Source organism: Pristiophorus japonicus, chromosome 8 (genome assembly GCF_044704955.1).
Source record: "Pristiophorus japonicus isolate sPriJap1 chromosome 8, sPriJap1.hap1, whole genome shotgun sequence".
NCBI classification, from domain to species: Eukaryota; Metazoa; Chordata; class Chondrichthyes; family Pristiophoridae; genus Pristiophorus; species Pristiophorus japonicus.
In genome coordinates this window covers 191010281-191034065 of record NC_091984.1, presented here as the reverse complement: position 1 = coordinate 191034065, position 23785 = coordinate 191010281, and the positions used below count along the sequence as shown (strand labels likewise).

General features: G+C 44.0%; 1 protein-coding gene across 1 annotated transcript; it reads left to right on the top strand.

Annotated features, from left to right (window-relative positions):
• The first annotated feature begins 1790 nt into the window (after window positions 1-1790).
• On the top strand, window positions 1791-21074 carry pebp1 (phosphatidylethanolamine binding protein 1). The gene is made up of 4 exons (XM_070886321.1): window positions 1791-1960; window positions 3021-3130; window positions 16102-16202; window positions 20691-21074. The coding sequence occupies exons 1-4, from the start codon at window positions 1823-1825 to the stop codon at window positions 20906-20908; spliced, it is 567 nt and encodes a 188-aa protein (XP_070742422.1). The 5' UTR covers window positions 1791-1822; the 3' UTR covers window positions 20909-21074.
• The last annotated feature ends 2711 nt before the right edge of the window (window positions 21075-23785 follow it).

The window sequence follows — 23785 nt, the reverse complement described above, 5'->3', positions numbered from 1 at the left end:
TAATTACTATTCATATCTCATGAGCTCTGGCGTAACCTTACTGTCCAATACAATATTAAAGATATAAAACATAGATCAAACATTCTAACTTGGTCCAAATTATTAAAACATTTTTTTAATAACCAACTATATTGTGCCTGAATCCATTTCATTCAAACGTATCACAAATCCAAACAGCAGTATTGCTGCACTGGCAGGTTTTGTCAATGTTTAATTTTATTTCCCCACAAACTTTACTCTTTATACACAACAATTATCCCCTTAAACTTCAGTTAGATTCTCCTTTCTCGAGTGTTTGAATATTCACTTAAAATTAAGAAGCTTAAATTAATAACATCCAATATCTTTACAATTTCATTCAACAATGCTAAAGTTGTTTGGTGAACCAAAAAAAAACAGCTGTCAGCAGAAAGGGTTACCTCCTTTGCAGGTTTGTAAGAAGGCGCAACAAAACATTGTTGTACAAATTGAATATATATATGAATCTCTAATACCAGTCTTTCGTGTAGATAGGCTGGGTTTGTTTTCTTTGGAACAGAGGAGGCTGTGGGGAGACCTAATTGAGGTGTATAAAATTATGAGGGGCTTAGAGTGGACAAGAAGGACCTATTTTCCTTAGTAGAAGGGACAATAACCAGGGGGCATAGATGTAAAGTAATTGGTAGGAGGTTTAGAGGGGAATTGAGGGGAATTTTTTTCACTCAGAGGGTAGTGGGGGTCTGGAACTCACTGTTTGAAAGGGTGATAGAGGCAGAAAGCCTCACCACATTTAAAAAGTACTTTGATGTGCACTTGAAGTGCCATAACCTACAAGGCTACGAACCAAGAGCTGGAAAGTGGGATTAGGCTGGATCATCATCATAGACAGTCCCTCGGAATCGAGGAAGACTTGCTTCCACTCTTAAAATGAGTTCTTAGGTGGCTGAACAGTCCAATACGAGTACCACAGCCCTTGTCACAGGTGGGACAGATAGTCATTGAGGGAAAGGGTGCGTGGGACTGGTTTGCCGCATGCTCTTTCCCTGCCTGCACTTGATTTTTGCATGCTCTCGGCATTGAGACTCGAGGTGCTCAGCGCCCCCCCGGAAGCACTTCCTCCACTTAGGGCGGTTTTTGGCCAGGGACTCCCAGGTGTCAGTGGGGCTGTTGCACTTTATCAGGAAGGCTTTGAGGGTGTCCTTGTAACATTTCCGCTGCCCACCTTTGGCTCGTTTGCCATGAAGGAGTTCCGAGTAGAGCGCTTGCTTTGGGAGTCTCGTGTCTGGCATATGGACAATGTGGCCTGCGCAGCGCAGCTGATGGAGTGTGGTCATCGCTTCAATGCTGGGGATGTTGGCCTGGTCGAGGACGCTAATGCAATAAGGCTGGATTGCTCTTTGTTGGCTGGCGCGGTCGCGATGGGCTGAACAGCCTCCTTCCATGCTATAAATTTCTAGTATAGTATTAGGCAGTCCCTCCTATCGAGGATGACCTGCTTTCACACCAAAAAGGGATCAGTTCACAGGTGTTTCAATGAGGGACCTGACATTCTAGGTCCCGAACTACGTACTGAAGGGTGGAAGATGCCTGTGCGTGGAATCTTTTAACGTGGGGTGGCCGTTGCACATGATTCTATGACACTGACAAGCACCACCTCCGCTCACTGACAGGCAGAGATGTCATTTTTTTGTTGCGCCCTGATTTATAGCGGGAGGGCGGAGCTGAGGGCAGACAGCTGAGTGCGACCAATGGGAATGGAGGGCGAGCAGCGCGCAGCCTATCAGCGGCCGGGAGTGGCTCCGCTTGCTACAAGTGCGGCGCAGTCCGGAGTTTCCGCACAAAAATGCCGTTGGAGGTGAGCGAGTGGTCCGGAGCTCTGGCTCTCGCCGAGGTGGACGAGAAGCCAGCGCAGCCCCTCAGCGTCAAATACGAGAAGAATGTGGAGATCGATGCGCTGGGCAAAGTGCTGACCCCGACCCAGGTACCGAGCGCAGCCGGGAGCACATCCTATACAGAGCCTGCAAAAAGAGAGCGAGTTACCCTGCGGGCAAGGCACAAGTGGTGATCAGTGCAGGCTCTGCAAGTATAATGCGGCTCGGGGGTGGAGCGACCACCGGCAGGCTGCCCTTAACATCGGGCTACTTGTCCGGCTTCTGTTATTGTTAAACCCGCAATTTAATGTAAAGTAACCCGGATATTAAATAATTTGCAATGCAAACTGAATGTATGAAATGTTTGTTTAAAAGTGACTGCAGTTGTCTGCAATAGAAGCTGCGTTTGTTTTGCTGCAGCAAAGCTGGCTGCCATCTTCTTGCGCTGTCTGGGCCCCCTGCATGATGCCGTTCGCCTGTTGGTCGCAAACCTTCCAGCCATTAAAAATTAACAAACTCCTTCGGGAATTTTTCCAAACTTTCCAAAAAAAAGTGACGTTCAGGATTTTTTTTTAGACATCTCCGCTGACGTCGAGTTCTGGGTCGTTTTTGGAACCTGCGAACTCTTTGTGGGAAACATTTATTTATCATAGCCCTCGACGCCTTTTCCCGCCCCGACGCAAGCTCCCGGTTCACAGTGCACCACAATTGCTCTGCAGCCCGCCCAGTGAATACCGTGGGACTAAACTGACTTAGTCTGACTAAACTGACTTAGTCCTGACAAAAGGTGGCCTTGGGCCGTTGCACCAGACCATGATCATTACAGATGATTTAGGCCATCCGGATGGACCGTAAAAGTCTGTCTGATTCCACCACCTCCCCTCCCCCATTTCAGCATGCCACTATTTCATTTCTTAAATGATTGCAAGGTTTTTGCTTTGCACAAGCAATGTGTGAATCCATATCATGTGTTGATCACTTTTTAGTGTGTGAAGAACTTTTCGATGTCCGCCCTAAGTTTTCCCTTCACTAATTTGAGCTTGACCCCATGTCCTATTCTTGCAATTTAATATAAAGTAATTTACTTTTTCCATACTGTTATCTATCTTGTCCCATCTGTATGGCCTCCTTTCAAGGCTGACCTTAAAAGCATTTAATTTGTACTTGCAGGTGCAGAATCGTCCAGTCAGCATTAACTGGTCTGGAAGTGATCCAGGCAAGCTCTACACTCTGGTTCTAACTGACCCAGATGCTCCGAGCAGGAAGGCACCAAAGTTTAGGTGGGTATTGAAAAGACCATTCTTGATCATCATTCTTAACCTCTAATGAAAGAATTGAGGTTGGAATATTTTCATAATTCACCACTTTACTGAGAGAAGGGGAAAAAAATTCACTACTTTTAGTACAGGTTGAACCTCCCTTATCTTGAACCCTCGGGACCTGGCCTGTTCTGGATAAGGGATTTTTCTGGACGAGGGGTGGTCACGTTAAATTGGATGGTACAGGTACTGAGCAAGGGCATATCTGGGCTGGCTGGCTTGGGGCTGGGAGTGTGGCAGAGAGATCATGATATTGGGTTTGGGGGGGGGTGGGGGGGAAGAGAAAGAGAGAGAGAGAGAGAGAGAGAGGGTGGTGGATCGTGGGGTCAGGCCAGTGATTGCAGAAGTCAGCAGCAAGGAAGGACGTCAAATTGTTCATGTTGGAGTTCTATGCATGTGCCACCTGGTGGCTGGGAATGGTTCTGGATGAGCTCAGGGAGATATAGATAAGGGAGGTTCGACCTTTATCTTGAAATCCCAAATTATATAGAATTTTAAAATGTGACTAATACTTGTGCATTTAATTAAGGTATTGCTCCAACAGACAGATGTTAATGTGTGGATATTTTTTTTCTTTTCTCTTGGTTCCATGAAGAATTATCAGTACTCTGAAATGGAACATTTTCCAGATTTGGCACCCAGTGTCAGCAAATGCATTGTAAAACACCCTGTACTCTGTTGTAATAATGTGCTTTAACCTTCATCACAAACATAAATACTGATGTGCACCACTGTTTGCTCCACCCCAGCTCATATAGTTCCATAGAAACCTACAATCCTTTTTCTCATGACCCCCACCCCTGTCACAGCATCTAATTTGATCTCAAATGAATTGGATTTTTGCCTCCACTATTCGATGTCTTTTTGTGTGAAAATGTGCTTCCTGACATCAGTCCTAAACTTGTTTTTAACCACTTTGCTCTTAATGCCCCCTAGTCCTACAGTTGAAAGTACTCCAGATTAACCTTTTCTACTGGTTTCCTGCTTTCCTGTGATGTCACAGGCCTCTCGCTCCTTGCCATCCTCCTGGCCTCCCTTGCCGATCTCCATACCTTCTGTTCCTTGGCAGCCTCCTGCTGCCGAGTGCGTTGCTCCCCTGCGCCCCGCTGATTTTGGATTTGGCTCCAAACTGTGTTTCCACCCTCTGCCTGCTCACAGCCCTCGTCTGGCCAGGTAAGTGATTGGCTGGTTGGTTGATAAGTATCTTGCTGTCTCTTTTGTAACAGAAGTCTAATTAGAGGGATGGCAGGACAGCTCAGTCTTGTGGCGTGCATGTCCTGCGGCATGTGGGAAGTCCTGGACGCTTCACTCAGCCTAGACAACCATGCGTGCAGGAGGTGTCTCCAGCTTCAGCTACTCGAGCTCCACGTTTCGGAGCTTGAACAAAGGCTGGAGTCACTGGTGCATCCGCGAGTTTGAGAGCTTACGTGGATAGCACATTTCAGGAGGTGGTCACCCCGCAGCTTAAAAGCAGGCAGAGGGGAAGTGCGTGAACACCTGACGGAGGAAGAATGCTGGGTAGGTAGTGCAGGAGTTCTTTCTCCCCACCCCCAAGTCCATCTTGCTTTCCAACCGATATTCTCTTCTGAGCACTGGTGAGGGCGATGGTGTCTCTGGGGAGTGCAGCCAGAGCCAAGTCCAAAGCACCACGGGTGGCTCAGCAGCACAGGAGAGAGGGACAAAGAATAAAAGAGTTATAGTGGTAGGGGATTCAATAGTTAGGGGAATAGAGGTGTTTCTGCAGCCGTGAACGAGACTCCAAGATGGTATGGTGCCTGGGTCAAGGATGTCAGAGCGAATGCAGGGCATTCTGAAGGGGGGGGGGGGGGGAAAGGGAAAGAGTGTGAATAGCCAGAGGTCATGGTCCATATTGGGACCAATGACATAGATAGTAAGAGGGATGAGGTCCTGCAGGCAGAATTTAGGTAGCTAGGAGAAAAATTAAAAGGTAGGATCTCAAAGGTAGTAATCTCCGGGTTACTACTGGTGCCGCGTGCTAGTGAGTACAAGAACAGAAGGAGAGAGCGGATGAACGCATGGCTAGAGAGTTGGTGAAGGAGGGAGGGCTTTAAATTCCTGAGGCATTGGGACCGCTTCTGGGGGAGATGGGACCTGTACAAACTGGATGGGTTGCACAAACAGCGCTGGGATCAATATCCTCGCTGGGAGTTTTGCTAGTGCTGTTGGTGAGAGTTTAAACTAGCTTGGCAGGGGGATAGGAACCAGAGAACAAATTCAATACTGAAGGAAGTAAAGCTGAAATTGGAAAGCAAGAATGTAGAAAATGAATCTGTAAGACACAGGAAACTAGGGTTAGTAAGTAGTAATCAAGGAGGTTTTCCTGTGCTAAATAGTATATACTTCAATGCAAGGAATATAGCGAACGAGGTGGATGAGCTGAGAGCACAGGTAGACACTTAGGAGTACGACATTATCGCCATTACCGAGACATAGCTGAAAGAGGGGCAGGTTTGGCAGCTCAATATTCCTGGTTACAAGATTTTTTAGACAGGACAGAAAGGGGGATTGTGGTATTGATTTAAAGAAACTATTACAGCTGTGAGGAGGGATGATATGTTAGAGGGATCATCAAATGAGGCTGTATCGGTCAAACTGAAAAATTTTAAAAAGGACGATCACACGAGACTCTCAAACAGTGGGAGAGATAGAAGAGCAAATATGTAGACATATTTCTGTGAAGTTCAAAAATCATAGGGCAGTAATAGTGGGGAGATTTCAACAATCCTAATATTGATTGGGACAAATATAGTGTGAAGGGTATAGAGGGAGTGGAATTCCTAAAATGCATTCAAGAGAACTTTCTTAGTCAGTATATAACCAGCCCAACACTGGAGAGGGGCTGTTCTGGATTTAGTTTTGGGGAATGAAGCTGGGCAGGTGGAAGGGGTATCCGTGGGAGAGCACTTGGGTGCCAGTGACCATAATTCAGTCAGATTCAAAATAGTTATGGATAAGGACAAGGATAGACCAGGAATAAAAGTCCCAAATTGTGGAAGAGCTAACTTTAGTAAGTTGAGAAGTAATTTGGCCACAGAGGATTGGAAACAGTTACTTGAAGGTAAATCCGTGTCGGAACAGTGGAGGAGGTATAGAGGGCTCAGGCCAAACATGTGCCCTTAAAGAAAAAGGATGGGAATAACAATTCTAGAGCCCACTGGATGTCTAGGAACCTACAGGGGAAGATAACAACAAAAAAAGGGAAGCGTATGTCATATACCGAATGCTAAATACTGTAGAATCTCTGAAGGAATATAGAAAGTTCAGAGGTGAAATTAAAAAGGATATTAGGAATGCTAAGAGAGAGCATGAAAAACTCTTGGCAAGTAAAATCAAGGAAAACCCAAAGCTGTTCTATAAATATATTAAGAGCAAGAGGATAACTAAAGAAAAGGTAGGGCCTATTGGAGACCTTGAGGGTAATCTGTGTGTGGAGGCGGACAATGTGAGTATGGTTCTTAATGAATACTTTGCGTCTGTTTTCACAGAGGAAAGGGGCAATGCAGATACTGCTTTCGAGGAGGAGTGTGAAATTCTGGATGATTTATTGATGTTTTTATCATTTATTATTGATGATGGCTCTTTATTTGTAAAACTGAAGTGTTTAATGTTTGTAAACTTCCCTTTAAAACCCCCCTCATTCCCTCCGCCTGATTTGTAACCTACGCCTGATTTTCTAAAGTGTACACAAGGTTTTTTCGAGTGTACAAAAATCTTCACTTACTCCATTCTAAGTTAGTTTGGAGTAAGTTTTCACTGACAAAACTTTGAAAACAGGCGTAAGTGGCCGGACACGCCCCCTTTTGGAAAAAATAATTCTGTTCCAAAGTGAAACTGTTCTAACTGACTAGAACTGGAGCAAACTAAATGGTGAGAATTCCGATTTCTAAGATACTCCGTTCTACACCAGTTGCTCCTAAAAAATCAGGAGCAAATCATGGCGAAACTTGGGGCCAAGAGATTAGTGTGCAAAATTAAAGCACATGGTATTGGGGGTAATGTACTGACGCAGATAGAGAACTGGTTGGCAGACAGGAAGCAAAGAGTAGGAATAAACGGGTCATTTTCAGAATGGCAGGCAGTGACTAGTGGGGTATCGAAAGGTTCAGTGCTGGGATCCCAGCTATTTACAATATACATTAATGATTTTAGACGAAGGAATTGAATGTAATATCTCCCAAGTTTTCAGATGACACTAAGCTGGGTGGCAGTGTGAGCTGTGAGGAGGATGCTAAGAGGCTGCAGGGTGACTTGGACAGGTTAGGTTAGTGGGCAAATACATGGCAGATGCGGTATAATGTAGATAAATGTGAGGTTATCCACTTTGGTGGTAAAAACAGGAAGGCAGATTATTATTTGAATGGTGACAGATTAGTAAAAGGGGAGGTGAAAGGCGACCTGGGTGTCATGGTACATCAGTCATTGAAAGTTGGCATACAGGTACAGCAGGCGGTGAAGAAAGCAAATGGCATGTTGATATTCATAGCGAGAGGAATTGAGTATAGGAGCAGGGAGGTCTTACTGCAGTTGTACAGTACAGGTGAGGCCACACATTGAATATTGTGTACAGTTTTGTCTCCTAATCTGAGAAAGGACATTCTTGCTATTGAGGGAGTGCAGCGAAGGTTTACCAGACTGATTCCCGGGATGACAGGACTGACATATGAGGAGAGATTGGATCGACTAGGCTTCTATTCAGTGGAATTTAGAAGAATGAGAAGGGATCCCATAGAAACATTTAAAATTCTGACGGGATTGGACAGGTTAGATGCAGGAAGAATGTTCCCGATGTTGAGGAAGTCCAGAACGAGGGGTCACAGTCTAAGGATAAGGGGTAAGCCAATTAGGACCGAGATGAGGAGAAACTTCTTCACTGAGTTGTAAGCATGTGGAATTCTCTACCACAGACAGTTGTTGAGGCCAGTTCGTTAGATATATTCAAAAGGGAGTTAGATGTGGCTCTTGCGGCTAAAGGGATCCAGGGGTATGGAGAGAAAGCAGAAATGGGGCAATGAAGTGCATGATCAGCCATGATCTTGAATGGTGGCGCAGGCTCGAAGGGCCAAATGGCCTACTCTACTCCTGCACCTATTTTCTATGTTTCTAACCTGATTGAATTTTTTGAGCAGGTAGCCAGGAGGGTCGATGAGGGTAGTGCATATGGACTCTAGCAATGCTTTTGATAAGGCCCCAGATGGCAGACTGGTCACGAAGGTAAAAGTCCATGAGATCCAGGGAAAAATGGCAAGTTGGATCCAAAATTGGCTTAGAAGCAGGAAGCAAAGGGTAATGGTAGATGGAAATTTTTGTGACTGGAAGGATTTTTCCAGTGGAGTTCTGCAGGGCTCACTACTGGGTTCCTTGCTTTTTATGTTATACATCAATGGTCTAGATTTGAATATAGGGGGTATGATTAAAAAGTTTGCAGATGACACTAAAATTGGCTGTGTGGTTGATAATGAAGAGGAAAGTCATAGACTGCAGGAGGATATCAATCTACTGGTCAGGTGGGCAGAACAGTGACAATGGAATTTAATTCAGAGAAGTGTGAGGTAATGCACTTGGGGAGGGCTAATAAGGAAAGAAACATAGAAACATAGAAAATAGGTGCAGGAGTAGGCCATTCGGCCCTTCTAGCCTGCACCGCCATTCAATGAGTTCATGGCTGAACATTCAACTTCAGTACCCCATTCCTGCTTTCTCGCCATACCCCTTGATCCCCCTAGCAGTAAGGACCTCATCTAACTCCTTTTTGAATATATTTAGTGAATTGGCCTCAACAACTTTCTGTGGTAGAGAATTCCACAGGTTCACCACTCTCTGGGTGAAGAAGTTCCTCCGCATCTCGGTCCTAAATGGCTTACCCCTTATCCTTAGACTGTGACCCCTGGTTCTGGACTTCCCCAACATTGGGAACATTCTTCCTGCATCTAACCTGTCTAACCCCGTCAGAATTTTATATGTTTCTATGAGGTCCCCTCTCATTCTTCTGAACTCCAGTGAATACAAGCCCAGTTGATCCAGTCTTTCTTGATAGGTCAGTCCCGCCATCCCGGGAATCAGTCTGGTGAACCTTCGCTGCACTCCCTCAATAGCAAGAATGTCCTTCCTCAGGTTAGGAGACCAAAACTGTACACAATACTCCAGGTGTGGCCTCACCAATGCCCTGTACAACTGTAGCAACACCTCCCTGCCCCTGTACTCAAATCCCCTTGCTATGAAGGCCAACATGCCATTTGCTTTCTTAACCGCCTGCTGCACCTGCATGCCAACCTTCAATGACTGATGTACCATGACACCCAGGTCTCTTTGCACCTCCCCTTTTCCTAATCTGTCACCATTCAGATAATAGTCTGTCTCTCTGTTTTTACCACCAAAGTGGATAACCTCACATTTATCCACATTATACTTCATCTGCCATGCATTTGCCCACTCACCTAACCTATCCAAGTCGCTCTGCAGCCTCACAGCATCCTCCTCGCAGCTCACACTGCCACCCAACTTAGTGTCATCCGCAAATTTGGAGATACTACATTTAATCCCCTCATCTAAATCATTAATGTACAGTGTAAACAGCTGGGGCCCCAGCACAGAACCTTGCGGTACCCCACTAGTCACTGCCTGCCATTCTGAAAAGTACCCATTTACTCCTACTCTTTGCTTCCTGTCTGACAACCAGTTCTCAATCCATGTCAGTACACTACCCCCAATCCCATGTGCTCTAACTTTGCACATCAATCTCTTGTGTGGGACCTTGTCGAACGCCTTCTGAAAGTCCAAATATACCACATCAACTGGTTCTCCCTTATCCACTCTACTGGAAACATCCTCAAAAAATTCCAGAAGATTTGTCAAGCATGATTTCCCTTTCACAAATCCATGCTGACTTGGACCTATCATGTCACCTCTTTCCAAATGGACTGCTATGACATCCTTAATAATTGATTCCATCATTTTACCCACTACCGATGTCAGGCTGACCGGTCTATAATTCCCTGTTTTCTCTCTCCCTCCTTTTTTAAAAAGTGGGGTTACATTGGCTACCCTCCACTCCATAGGAACTGATCCAGAGTCAATGGAATGTTGGAAAATGACTGTCAACGCATCCACTATTTCCAAGGCCACCTCCTTAAGTACTCTGGGATGCAGTCCATCAGGCCCTGGGGATTTATCGGCCTTCAATCCCATCAATTTCCCCAACACAATTTCCCGGCTAATAAGGATTTCCCTCAGTTCCTCCTCCTTACTAGACCCCCCGACCCCTTTTATAACCGGAAGGTTGTTCGTGTCCTCCTTCGTGAATACCGAACCAAAGTACTTGTTCAATTGGTCCGCCATTTCTTTGTTCCCCGTTATGACTTCCCCTGATTCTGACTGCAGGGGACCTACATTTGTCTTTACTAACCTTTTTCTCTTTACATATCTATAGAAACTTTTGCAATCCGTCTTAATGTTCCCTGCAAGCTTCTTCTCATACTCCATTTTCCCTGCCCTAATCAAACCCTTTGTCCTCCTCTGCTGAGTTCTAAATTTCTCCCAGTCCCCAGGTTCGCTGCTATTTCTGGCCAATTTGTATGCCACTTCCTTGGCTTTAATACTATCCCTGATTTCCCTTGATAGCCACGGTTGAGCCACCTTCCCTTTTTTATTTCTATGCCAGACAGGAATGTACAATTGTTGTAGTTCATCCATGCGGTCTCTAAATGTCTGCCATTGCCCATCCACAGTCAACCCCTTAAGTATCATTCGCCAATCCATCTCAGCCAATTCACGCCTCATACCTTCAAAGTTAGCCTTCTTTAAGTTCTGGACCATGGTCTCTGAATTAACTGTTTAATTCTCCATCCTAATGCAGAATTCCACCATATTATGGTCACTCTTCCCCAAGGGGCCTCGCACAACGAGATTGCTAATTAATCCTTTCTCATTACATAACACCCAGTCTAAGATGGCCTCCCCCCTAGTTGGTTCCTCGACATATTGGTCTAAAAAACCATCCCTTATGCACTCCAGAAAATCCTCCTCCACCGTATTGCTTCCAGTTTGGTTAGCCCAATCTATGTGCATATTAAAGTCACCCATTATAACTGCTGCACCTTTATTGCACGCACCCCTAATTTCCTGTTTGATGCCCTCCCCAACATCACTACTACTGTTTGGAGGTCTGTACACAACTCCCACTAACGTTTTTTGCCCTTTGGTGTTCTGCAGCTCTACCCATATAGATTCCACATCATCCAAGCTAATGTCCTTCCTAACTATTGCCTTAATCTCCTCCTTAACCAGCAATGCTACCCCACCTCCTTTTCCTTTTATTCTATCCTTCCTGAATGTTGAATACCCCTGGATGTTGAGTTCCCAGCCCTGATCATCCTGGAGCCACGTCTCCGTAATCCCAATCACATCATATTTGTTAACATCTATTTGCACAGTTAATTCATCCACCTTATTGCGGATACTCCTTGCATTAAGACACAAAGCCTTTAGGCTTGTTTTTTTAACACCCTCTGTCCTTTTAGAATTTTGCTGTACAATGGCCCTTTTTGTTCTTTGCCTTGGGTTTCTCTGCCCTCCACTTTTCCTCATCTCCTTTCTGTCTTTTTTGTTTTTGCCTCCTTTTTGTTTCCCTCTATCTCCCTGCATTGGTTCCCATCCCCCTGCCATATTAGTTTAACTCCTCCCCAACAGCACTAGCAAACACTCCCCCGAGGACATTGGTTCCGATTCTGCCCAGGTGCAGACCATCCGGATTGTACTGGTCCCACCTCCCCCAGAACCGGTTCCAATGCCCCAGGAATTTGAATCCCTCCCTGCTGCACCATTGCTCAAGCCACGTATTCATCTGAGCTATCCTGCGATTCCTACTCTGACTAGCACGTGGCACTGGTAGCAATCCCGAGATTACTACTTTTGAGGTCCTACTTTTTAATTTAGCTCCTAGCTCCTTAAATTCATTTCGTAGGAACTCATCCCTTTTTTTACCTATGTCATTGGTACCAACGTGCACCACGACAACTGGCTGTTCTCCCTCCCTTTTTAGAATGTCCTCCACCCGCTCCGAGACATCCTTGACCCTTGCACCAGGGAGGCAACATACCATCCTGGAGTCTCGGTTGCGGCCGCAGAAACGCCTATCTATTCCCCTTACAATTGAATCCCCTATCACTATCGCTCGCCCACTCTTTTTCCTGCCCTCCTGTGCAACAGAGCCAGCCACGGTGCCATGAACTTGGCTGCTGCTGCCCACTCCTGATGAGTCATCCCCCTCAACAGCACTCAAAGCAGTGTATCTGTTTTGCAGTGGGATGACCACAGGGGACCCCTGCACTACCTTCCTTGCACTGCTCTTCCTGCTGGTCTTCCATTCCCTATCTGGCTGTGGACCCTTCTCCTGCGGTAAGACCAACTCGCTACACGTGATACTCACGTCATTCTCAGCATCGTGGATGCTCCAGAGTGAATCCACCTTCAGCTCCAACTCCGCAACGCGGACCGTCAGTAGCCGGAGGTGGACACACTTCCCGCACATGTAGTCGTCAGGGACACTGGTGTTGTCCCCGTGTTCCCACATGGTACAGGAGGAGCATATCACGTGACCGAGCTGTCCTGCCATGACTTAACCCTTAGATACACTTAAATTGCCGACAACAATGTTAAAAGTTACTGACTAATAAAGAAAAAGAAAAACTACTCACCAATCAGCAGCCAATCACTTATCACGTTGGCTGTGACGTCACCTTTTGATTTCTTTCTACTTCTTTTTTGCCTTTTTTGCCTTCTCTCCCAGCTGGAGCTGCACCGGTACGCCTCTCTCGACTCCCGCCTCTCTCGACGCTCCCCGGACTGCTGAGCCTTTTATAGGCCGCTGTCTCTCTCGACTCCCGCCTCTCTCGACACTCCCCGGACTGCTGAGCCTTTTATAGGCCGCTGCCTCTCTCGACTCCCGCCTCTCTCGACGCTCCCCGGACTGCTGAGCCTTTTATAGGCCGCTGCCTCTCTCGACTCCCGCCTCTCTCGACGCTCCCCGGACTGCTGAGCCTTTTATAGGCCGCTGCCTCTCTCGACTCCCGCCTCTCTCGACGCTCCCCGGACACAAGAGTAGACACATTAAGCGGTAGACCACTTAATGGTGTAGATGAACAAAGGGACCTTGGAGTGCTTGTCCACCGTTCGCTGAAAGTAGCAGGCCAGGTGGTTAAGAAGGCCTTTATTGGCCGAGGCATAGAATACAAGAGCAGGGATGTTAAATTGTATAGTACTCTGGTTAGGCCACAGCTGGAATACTGCTTGCAGTTCTGGTCGCCATATTATAGGAAGGACGTGATTGCACTGGAGAGGGTACAGAGGCGATTTACGAGGGTGCTGCCTGGAATGGAGAATCATAGCTATGAGGACAGATTGAATAGGCTGGGTTTGTTCACCTTGGAACAGAGGAGGCTTGAGGGGAGACCTCATTTGAGGTGTATAAAATTGAGTATCCTGGATATAGTGAATAGCGAGGGCCTATTTCCCTTGGTGGAGGGGTCAATTATGAGGGGGCATAGGTTTAAGATGGTTGGTGGAAGGTTTTGAGGGGAAGCTTCTTCATGCAGAGGGTTGTGGTGGTCTGGAACTCACTGCCTGGAAGGATGGTAGAGGCAGAAATTCTCATCACATTTAAAAGGTGCTTGGATGGGCACTTGAAGTGTCGTAACCTGGAGCTAGAGCTGGTAAGTGGGATTAGACTGGATAACCTCTTGTTGGCTGGCGCAGTTACGATGGTAAGTACTACAACGAATCTAATATGGCCAGAGTGGTCTCCTGGACTAGTTTCGATCACCTGGATGGGTCGGAGAGGAATTTTCCCAGATTTGTTTTCCCCAATTGGCCTGGGTTTTTGTCTTTTGCCTCTCGCAGGAGATCGCATGGCTCTGGGTGGGGTGGAGTGTAAAATGTTGTGATGCATGGGGTATCGCAGTTGTGTAGGGCGGACTGGTTCAGCCGGATGCTCTCTACCTGTCTGCCATTGTTCATAGGTTTATATGTAACCTTCAGGGCTGCTGACTGAGGGCCGTGTGGCGAGGACACGATGTGCTGAAATGGTCTCCTCCTGTGCTGTAAATTTCTATGCCTATGTTTCTACTCCATTTGGTATCTTGTATCCGTCTACATTAATCTCAGGAAACTTGGATTGAATTTTTCCATTTGTCGTGCGAGCTGTACTTGAACTTTCTCAAATGAGGTGCTGGAGTTTACTTTGTGTTTCCACTTTCATGAAAACAAAAGTATACTTTTGTATATAAAATGTGTGTACTGTTACAATTAAAATTTTGTGCAAACAAGTAGTTCAGAATGTTCTGTTAAGAAATTGAAATTTTACTGGATCATCTGTGACAAAATGTATTTTTTAATATCATCTGAGGGAGGCAGGGGAGGGAGTCTGCAATGATTTTCAAGAATATTCTGTATTCTTTGGCTCTTTTAAAATCACAGATCAAATGCTTTAATTTAGCTATGGGACCATTGTATTGTTCACCATAATTTAAAATTGGCCACTCTTACTACTGAGGTGCAGCCTACAATTGTTCTTACTTAATCTTGTCCATTAATGGGCTATTCTTTCCTGAAGGGAGAGGCATGTTGGCTCGCATAAATTACAGCATTAAAAGGCAGAGAGGATATGGGGTTGGAAAGTCAGTCATGGATGTTCTAGAAAAATTGCCGGATCTATTTTAACTTTAGTTATACTAGATTTTTAAAAATATCTTATAAAAGGACACGTGTTCAATTTTTCTCAGCAGTAAGGCGAAGACAAAATACATTTTAACCTTCAATTTGATTTTAATAATGTTGTAGATTTGCAATGTTATGAACATTCTTGATGCTAAAAGTTGTCCAATTCACTGTATTTGTTGTTGAAATCTTATAAATTGCTACTTAGCTTGCCAAGAATTTCAAAGCTTGGAGTCAACTCTGGATCAATCTGAAGTGGTAGCAAACCACCTTTCTCACACCCGCGGCCCCCAGTAGAAAAGAGTTTGAGATATATATGTGATTTAGAGTAAAGCCTAAGGAACGTTTTAACCTCGTACATTTCTTATAATGGGATGGGACGCTTTGATTTCAGTTATGTAGCCACTTTTTTTCAAGTTGGCTCCTGAACTGTTCATTTCTACAAACTGCAGATATAAAGATATATGTGGTAAGTCTTTGAATACATAAATGAAAGATGGCACATTCAACTATCAAATACAAAAACAGAAATAAATGCTTACCAGAAACACATTATGCAGGCTGTTCACCTTCTACAATGTTGTGTCCAGCTGGAGTTTGTAGCATTTGAGAAGTAACCGTGGAATACTTTAGGGAGCAGGTGTGCCTGTTCCTGCACTTGAGGTTATTGGATTAGGATAACCGAGCCAACCTGATGTTCTGTTTATTGGGCTATGTGCTCCTCCCCATCCCCTTTTCCTGTATTCGCTGTGCCCAGGTGATCCAATAACCCCACGTGCAGAAATATGAAAATCTGCTTCCATGTTTCCATAGGGGAATGCTGCACAGTGGGCATAGATCTTATCGTTGAGTTATTGAAAATTATGCGTAAGCTCTTCACAGCTGCTATAAACTGCATGATGTAATAGGACATCTTTACATTGATTATTTTTCTCTTCAACTCCATCTTCATACCCAACTCTTGAAAAATTTAATCATTTTGGTCTGCTTAACTGTCTGGGTTATTTCAAGAAGTACCAGATTCCACGACCTATTTCCTCACTAACCTTCACTGTCCAATTCTTTGAACCATACTGGTGAAAGTTGCATTCAGAGTTTTTAAGCTTTGTTTCCATTTTAAATATCTCTTGTTTTTAGTTAATTACCAACATTCTTTAATGCCGCACATTGCCCAACCAATAATCTTGTTCTTTGCTTATTAGGGAATGGCATCACTTTATTGTAATCAACATGAAAGGAAATGACATTAAAAGTGGAGAGATTCTGTCTGACTATGTTGGCTCTGGTCCTCCCAATGGAACTGGTGAGTCAATCACTTTTTTATCAATATAAATTAGATATGTTAATGATGAGCCAGTGTAAATTTAGTTATTGTCTGTCAACCCCTTCGAATCTGTTCTGTGGCAAATTTCAATCCAAATGTTCTCAAGCTTTAAATGTGTGTTTTCAATGTGCGCAGTGCACTGTAACAAACGACAGCATTTTGAAATAGATGTGATTTAAGTAACACACATACGTTATCTGGAGTCTGGTGGTGTATTAACACACTGCATTTTTCACCTTTTTGGAACCTGGACTGGAAGCCAGCCCAGACTGATGGGGAATATTCATTCCATCTCTACTGGCTGCAAGGGTCTGAGGCATCTGTGCTTTATCTGACTGGATGATATTGACACTTTTTTTAATAAGTACCAAATGTTCAACAAAATCAAGAAAACATATTGAACATAAACAATTCCATGATTTTTGTCACACACAAAATTCACAATTGCATTATCTAAATTTGTGCAGGTTAGATTTATAGGGGTTATCCTATACAGGGAGCACAGAATTACCCCTTGTACCTCAAACAATTCTGTAAATTTAATTATGTCTCTGCTGGTTGCAAGGCTCCTACATAGATTAGTTTGAGCAGTTTGTCTACGCTGGGGAATCAAATTTCTGAAAATACATGCTAAATGATTGAGTATGGGTTATAGTGCTGTCAAATCTAGGATAAAGCTGTCTAATGTGCCTTAATATTGTGTTAGAACTTCAAACCTTGAGCAATTGTACTAGTGTGACAGTGCCAGAACTTGCTGTGGTGTGGCAGCTGCCATTAGTTAGACTTGCTCTTGCATGTTTAGGTTTATACATTTTTTTTTTTGTGTGGCAAGTAGCTGCTCTCACTTTCAGAAATTTTGCAGCGAGGGGAAATTGGGCATCTCGGACCTGAGTGAACAGGGCAGCAACTGTGCATCTCCTTAACCAATCAGATTGAAGGATTGAGAATAAACAGGAAATTTGGAGAAGGAAGTGTAAATTAGAGTGGGTGAATTCAATGTCAAATCAGGTACAGAAAAATAGAGGGGGAAATAAAGATTGGATAAAGAGGGGGAAAAAAAGACAGGTGAATTAAAAATGTTTTAAAAAATCTCCAACAGTTAATACCTTTTTTAAGGAAAGAAATACTTGGATTTATATTGCACCTTTCATGACCACCGGACGTCTCAATGCGCTTTGCAGCCAATGAAGTACTTCTGGAGTGTAGTCACTGTTGTAATGTGGGAATGAGACTTCACACTTGTAATAGTTAATTAAGGGTACTTAGATTTGAATTGGCAAGAGTTTAGTTCATATCTATTATGCAAATACAAGAACTTCACATGATTCACTGCATTTCAATGGGGATTCAGAGAATGGGTTGCTGTTTTTGCGACGCTAACAGCGGAGCGGCACAACTCGAACAGCAACTTTTGGATATCAGTGTTTAACTCCTTGCCTGAAGTTGCTGTACCATTTGTGCATAAATGACAGTGAGCACCATTAGCCTCACTGTTATTTTGACAGCAAATTCTGGGCCTATGTGTTTTGTTTTAAAGTCCAGAAAGTGGCAACGTTGTGATCAAAAAAATCTCCTTTTAACTGTTGCTGTGTTCTGATTCCTGTCTGCATGGGCACTTACAGCAGTTGTCACTTGGAACCCTGGTAACCATTTTCCCTGTTTGCTACTTCTCTAGCCCGGACTGCTGAAGCTAGGATTCAGATGTGGCTTTATTTCTGAGATTGTGCCATATTGCCTTTACCCACACTGTCATTTGGGGCAGCTTAAGTGGTACTGTATCACACTTGTTCTTGCCCAACTCCAGTGGTATATCCATTTTGGATTTGGAAATGTATCTTGTGGGAAACCGCTGGAACCCAGCAACTAGGATTAAATCGATCATTGTTCTATCTTCGAAAGATCTTTTAGCATTTAACATTTATATCTGCTGCTGAAGCCCTCATTCATGCCTTTGTCAGCTCCAGATTCCAATGCTTTGCTGGCTGGCCTCCCATCTGCCACCCTCCAAAAACTTTAGTTCCTCCAAAACTTTGCTGCCTGAATCCTATTCTGCACCAATTCCCGCTCACCCATCATCCTGTCCTTGCTGACCTACATTGGCTCCCTGTGTTCTAACACCTCCAACTTAAAATTCCCATTCTTGTTTAAATCCCTTAATTGCCTCACCGTCCATCTCTATTTCCTTCAGCCATATACCCACTGCCCTTAAAATATCTCCATTCCTCTGAATCTGACCTCATGTGCTTTGCCCCCTGCCCCACCATTGGAGGCCATGTTTTCAGCTATTCTGGCACCATGCTACAGGTGCGACTTCCGGACTCCAAGCCGATCCATGGCGGGGTCATCCGGAAAATGTTCCAAAATCCAGTCGCCCGGCCAGACCTCGGCCTGCTGGCCACCCGACCGAGCCTCAGCCTGACCTCCGGCCGCTCAACCTTGTCATGGCCTGACCTCCCTTGGCTTCTGGCTGCCCGAACTCTTCCCCTTGGCCCGACCTCTAGCTGCCCAGCCTCCCGGCCCAACCGACCTCACCTGGCCTTGGCCCGACTGACACCCCCTACCTACCTTCCTTGGCCCTAGGCAAAGACATTCCAAAATCCGGAAATATCCGGACTTTCGACGTCACACCTGTATGAAGTTCCCTTTTCCATCAAGCTTTTTGTCATCTCTCTTACTAGTTCCTTCTTTGGCTGAGTTCAGTTTTTCCTTGCATCTCAGGACTTTTTTTTTTCTACATTAAAGGTGCTATGTATTTGCAGATTGCACTGATCAGCCATGATCTAATTGAATGCCAGAACAGGTTCAAAGGGCTGAATGGCCTACTCCTGTTCCTATGAAAGTTGTTGATTCCATTCAGCTATTCCCTTCTCCTTGCCGGCTGCTGTGACCAGTTATAGTGTCCATACTGTCTCCAAGTTGAGGTCAGCTAACTAGGCACATACAGGGGATTGAACTTGTCCTCCTGGTCTTTATGGCTCAGTAACACACCAAGCTGTGCACTTATTGTTTAAGCCATTGGTTATTGGAGCATCAAATTATTCTGGTATTTAGCAAACCAATCACATGTGTTAACTTTGTTTGATCCTGGTGGATTGTGGTAGTAATAACTGGGACTGAAGGCTAGCTGAGGCATTTGGTATATTGAACAATAGTTTTTAATGTGTGGAATACACCATTAGGTAAAAAACACAATTAAGTACTTAAATTAATTAACTTGCTTCCCTTCTAGAACAACCATTTACCATAAACTTGCAAATACTTCTCCCAATTCTAATGTAGGAATCTGTTTTTTCATGTTTCACCAAATTTGTTGCCCTATTGATTAGGCCTGGTAATTTCTTGTGGTTAAATTATTAAGCAGCAAACCACTATGATCTTCTTTCTCCATTATGCAAGGTATTTATATAACTGCCATGATATTTAGATGTCAGTATTAATTGTGAAAAGTTCTCCCTAATTGAAGGCTTTTGCTACTGTTTTTGTATGGATATGACCATCTCTGTAAAGTCTCAATACTAGCATTTGCTTGGAATTGGAGAAATTTTTACTGTTTATTTCTATTAACTTACGGCAAAATAACTAAGATTTTGAACCCTCTTTCTCTAAAGATTAGTTTAGAGTTTTTCCCTTTTAGCCTGAAATTAGAATTGTTAGTATATGTGCCTTAGACCAATTAAATGTGAAATATTTCGTGGTCTGAAGAGTTTTGTCAAGTTTAAATGTTCTGTACAGAGTATGTTAAGTGCAGCTTTGCTTATAGTGGAACCTGTTGTATGCCATAAACAGCTAGATGGTAATTGGGACAGTCCCCAAATTCCTCTGCTGACGACTTTGAATATTCTACCCTCTCTCCAACACATTCCTTTCCATTGATGAGAGAAATACTGCTATCACAAGCTGCTGGCTCAAATCTCATGTGCCCACTCATCACTTCAGACCTGAGGGACAGCCATAAATGCCCAACTATAACTTGCATGTTCACTTCTAGCACGCCATTGGCAGCTGCATTGACTAAAATGAAGGTTTCCTGTTTAAATGCACTGTGAGCATTGTTTTGAATGCAACAACTGGTTACTGTACCAACTGCTATCACATTCAACACTTGTTCAAGCTAGCTTTAAACCAGCAAACTCTTGACTTAAATTCAGCTCCACTGACAGAAGTACTGTGCAGGCTGCAGATGGAATTATTGGCGGTGACTGCTGTAGCTCAGAGTGCCAGTCACCAGTCCAACAATTGGAGTCATGGATGTAGGTGGGAGCTTTAAGCTGATAACTTTTGTAGTGCAAGCAGGAGCAGTGAATAATCCTGTTGGTCTCCCATTATTATTCAATGAAATTCTTGCAGATAATTGAAAGTGGTTAATTATGGTTTCACTATATTTGTTTCCTGCTAGTTGCTCTGAGTATATGTTCACGTTACAGGTTTGTGACATGCATTAAATAACTTTAAAAAAATCTACTTCAGGACTTCACCGCTACGTCTGGCTGGTTTATGAACAATCGCAGCCCCTGAAATGCGATGAGCCGCGTTTGTCCAACCGTTCGGGTGATAAGCGTGGGATGTTCAAAACTGCAGAGTTCCGCAAGAAGTACAATTTGGGTGCACCAGTGGCTGGGATGTGCTACCAGGCTGAATGGGATAACTACGTCCCTAAACTCTATGAACAGTTATCTGGAAAGTAAAAAAAAAAAGTTGCACTAACAATTTTTATTCTTGTTTTACAAAAGAAAATGTACATTTCCTTGTAGTTACTGTGTCAGACTGTGCACAGCCACCAAATTACTAATGTTATCCATGCACTGTGACTTCCTTGTTGTTCAAATAAACATTAAAGGGTTTTGAAGTTGAGCTTTTGTCTTGTTTGCACCTCAACTGATAAATACAACAGGTGACTGTCTTTAAATTTGCAACAGATTGATTGATTCCAGGAAAGTATTTTCCATGCCTTACTGTGTGTCCTTATTTCTAACTATGGAGGTTTTGAAGAATGCAGATTTACTAGGCGTAGCAGCGATAAGTTTATTAAAAGTACTTAATAGAAATATAGAAAATAGGTGCAGGAGTAGGCCCTTCGAGCCTGCACCACCATTCAATAAGATCATGGCTGATCATTCACCTCCGTACCCCTTTCCTGCTTTCTCTCCATGCCCCTTGATCCCTTTAGCCGTAAGGGCCATATCCAACTTCCTTTTGAATATATCCAATGAACTGGTATCAACAACTCTCTGCGGTAGGGAATTCCACAGGTTAACAACTGAGTGAAGAAGTTTCTCCTCATCAGTCCTAAAATGGCTTACCCCTTATCCTTAGACTGTGTCCCCTGGTTCTAGACTTCCCTGACATCGGGAACATTTTTTATGCATCTAACCTGTCCAGTCCTGTCAGAATTTTATGTTTTTCTATGAGATCCCCTCTCATCCTTCTAAACTCCAGTGACTAAAGGCCCAGTTGATCCAGTCTCTCCTCATATGTCAGTCCAGCCATCCCAGGAATCAGTCTGGTGAACCTTCGCTGCACTCCCTCAACAGCAAGAATGTCCTTCCTCAGATTAGATGACCAAAACTGAACACACTATTCCAGGTGAAGCCTCATCAAGGCCCTGTACAACTGCAGTAAGACCTTCCTGCTCCAATACTCAAATCCCCTAGCTTATGAAGGCCAACATACCATTTGCTACCTTCACCACCTGCTGTACCTCCATGTCAACTTTCAATGACTGATGTACCATGACACCCAGGTCTCGTTGCACCTCCCCTTTTCCTAATCTGCCTTTGTGTTTTTGCCCCCAAAGTGGATAACCTCACATTGATCCACATAACCTGTCCAAGTCACCTCTGCAGCCTCTTGGCGTCCTCTCACTGCCACCCAGTTTAGTGTCATCTGCAAACTTGGAGATATTACACTCAATTCCTTCATCCAAATCATTTAATGTATATTGTAAATAGCTGGAGGCCAAGCAGTGAGCTCTGCTGCAGCACCCCACTAGTCACTGCTTGCCATTCTGAAAAGGACCTGTTTAATCTGACTCTCTGCTTCCTGTCTGCCAACCAGTTCTCTCTCCACTTCAGTACATTACCCCCAATACCATGTGCTTTAATTTTGCACACCAATTTCTTGTGTGGGACTTTGTCAAAAGCCTTTTGAAAGTCCAAATACACCACATCCACTGGTTCTCCCTTATTAATTACATCCTCAAAAAATTCCAGATGATTTGTCAAGCATGATTTCCCCTTCATAAATCTATGCTGACTTGGACCAATCCTATCACTACTTTCCAAATGTGCTGCTATTTCATCCTTAATGATTGATTCCAACATTTTCCCCACTACTGATGTCAGGCTAATCGGTCTATAATTATCCGTTTTCTCTCTCTTTTTAAAAAAAGTGGTGTTACATTAGCTACCCTCCAGTCCATAGGAACTGATCCAGAGTTGATATAGACTGTTGGAAAATGATCACCAATGCATCCTCTAATTCTAGGACCATTTCCTTAGTCTGCATCCCACAGTACTTATCAGGCCCTGGGCATTTATCGGCCTTCAATTTCCTGAACACAATTTCCCACCTAATAAGGGTATCCTTCAGTTCCTCCTCCTCACTAGACCCTCGGTCCCCAAGTACATCTGGAAGGTTATTTGTGTCCTCCTTTGTGAAGACAGAACCGAAGTATTTGTTCAACTGGTCTGCCATTTCTTTGTTCCCCATTATAAATTCACCTGAATCTGACTGCAAGGGACCTACATTTGTCTTCACTAATCTTTTCCTCTTCACATATCTATAGAAGCTTTTGCAATCAATCAGTTTTTATGTTCCCGGCAAACTTCCTCTCATACTCTATTTTCCCCCTCCTAATTAAACCCTTTGTCCTCTGCTGAATTCAAAATTTCTCCTAGTCCTCAGATTTGCTACTTTTTCTGGCCCATTATATGCCTCTTCCTTGGATTTAACATTATCCTTAATTGCCCTTTGGTTGAGTCACCTTCCCAGTTTTATTTTTTACTCCAGACAGGATATACACCACATTCAACCCTAAGTAAACTTGGCTGCCCATGTCCTAACTCACTTAGCCCCTGTGCTCGCTGACCTCCATTGGCTCCTGCTTAAGTCATACCTCAATTTCAAAAACGGTGAAATTATATTTAAAGGGCCACAATAGGAATCTTACAAGGTTTCCAAACACTTTATTTGTGAACTTTTTTTGTTGACTATTTTGCCATTTAGGCTTGTGTCTTTTGAGGCAGGGCTCCACATCTCTCTTCATAACTTTTTTTTCATCTCCAAGGTTCTTGTGTTGTTAGGCCAGCCAACACTTAGCTGTCAAGATTCACAAGAATTGTCACTTTGATAAAAATACTGCTGAAAAGGCACCAGTGCATGTGGACCACACCCCACCACGAGTCACCAATCAGGCAAGACAAATGAGGTTAGGGGAACAAAAACTGCCTGAGCTGTGGGCTGAGAGCAGAAAGCAAAGGTCTGTGACTAATGCACTATACGCGAAGAAATATTGTTTCAAGAGATCGGGGTTGATGGTTTTAACTCCAATACAAACTCGTCCA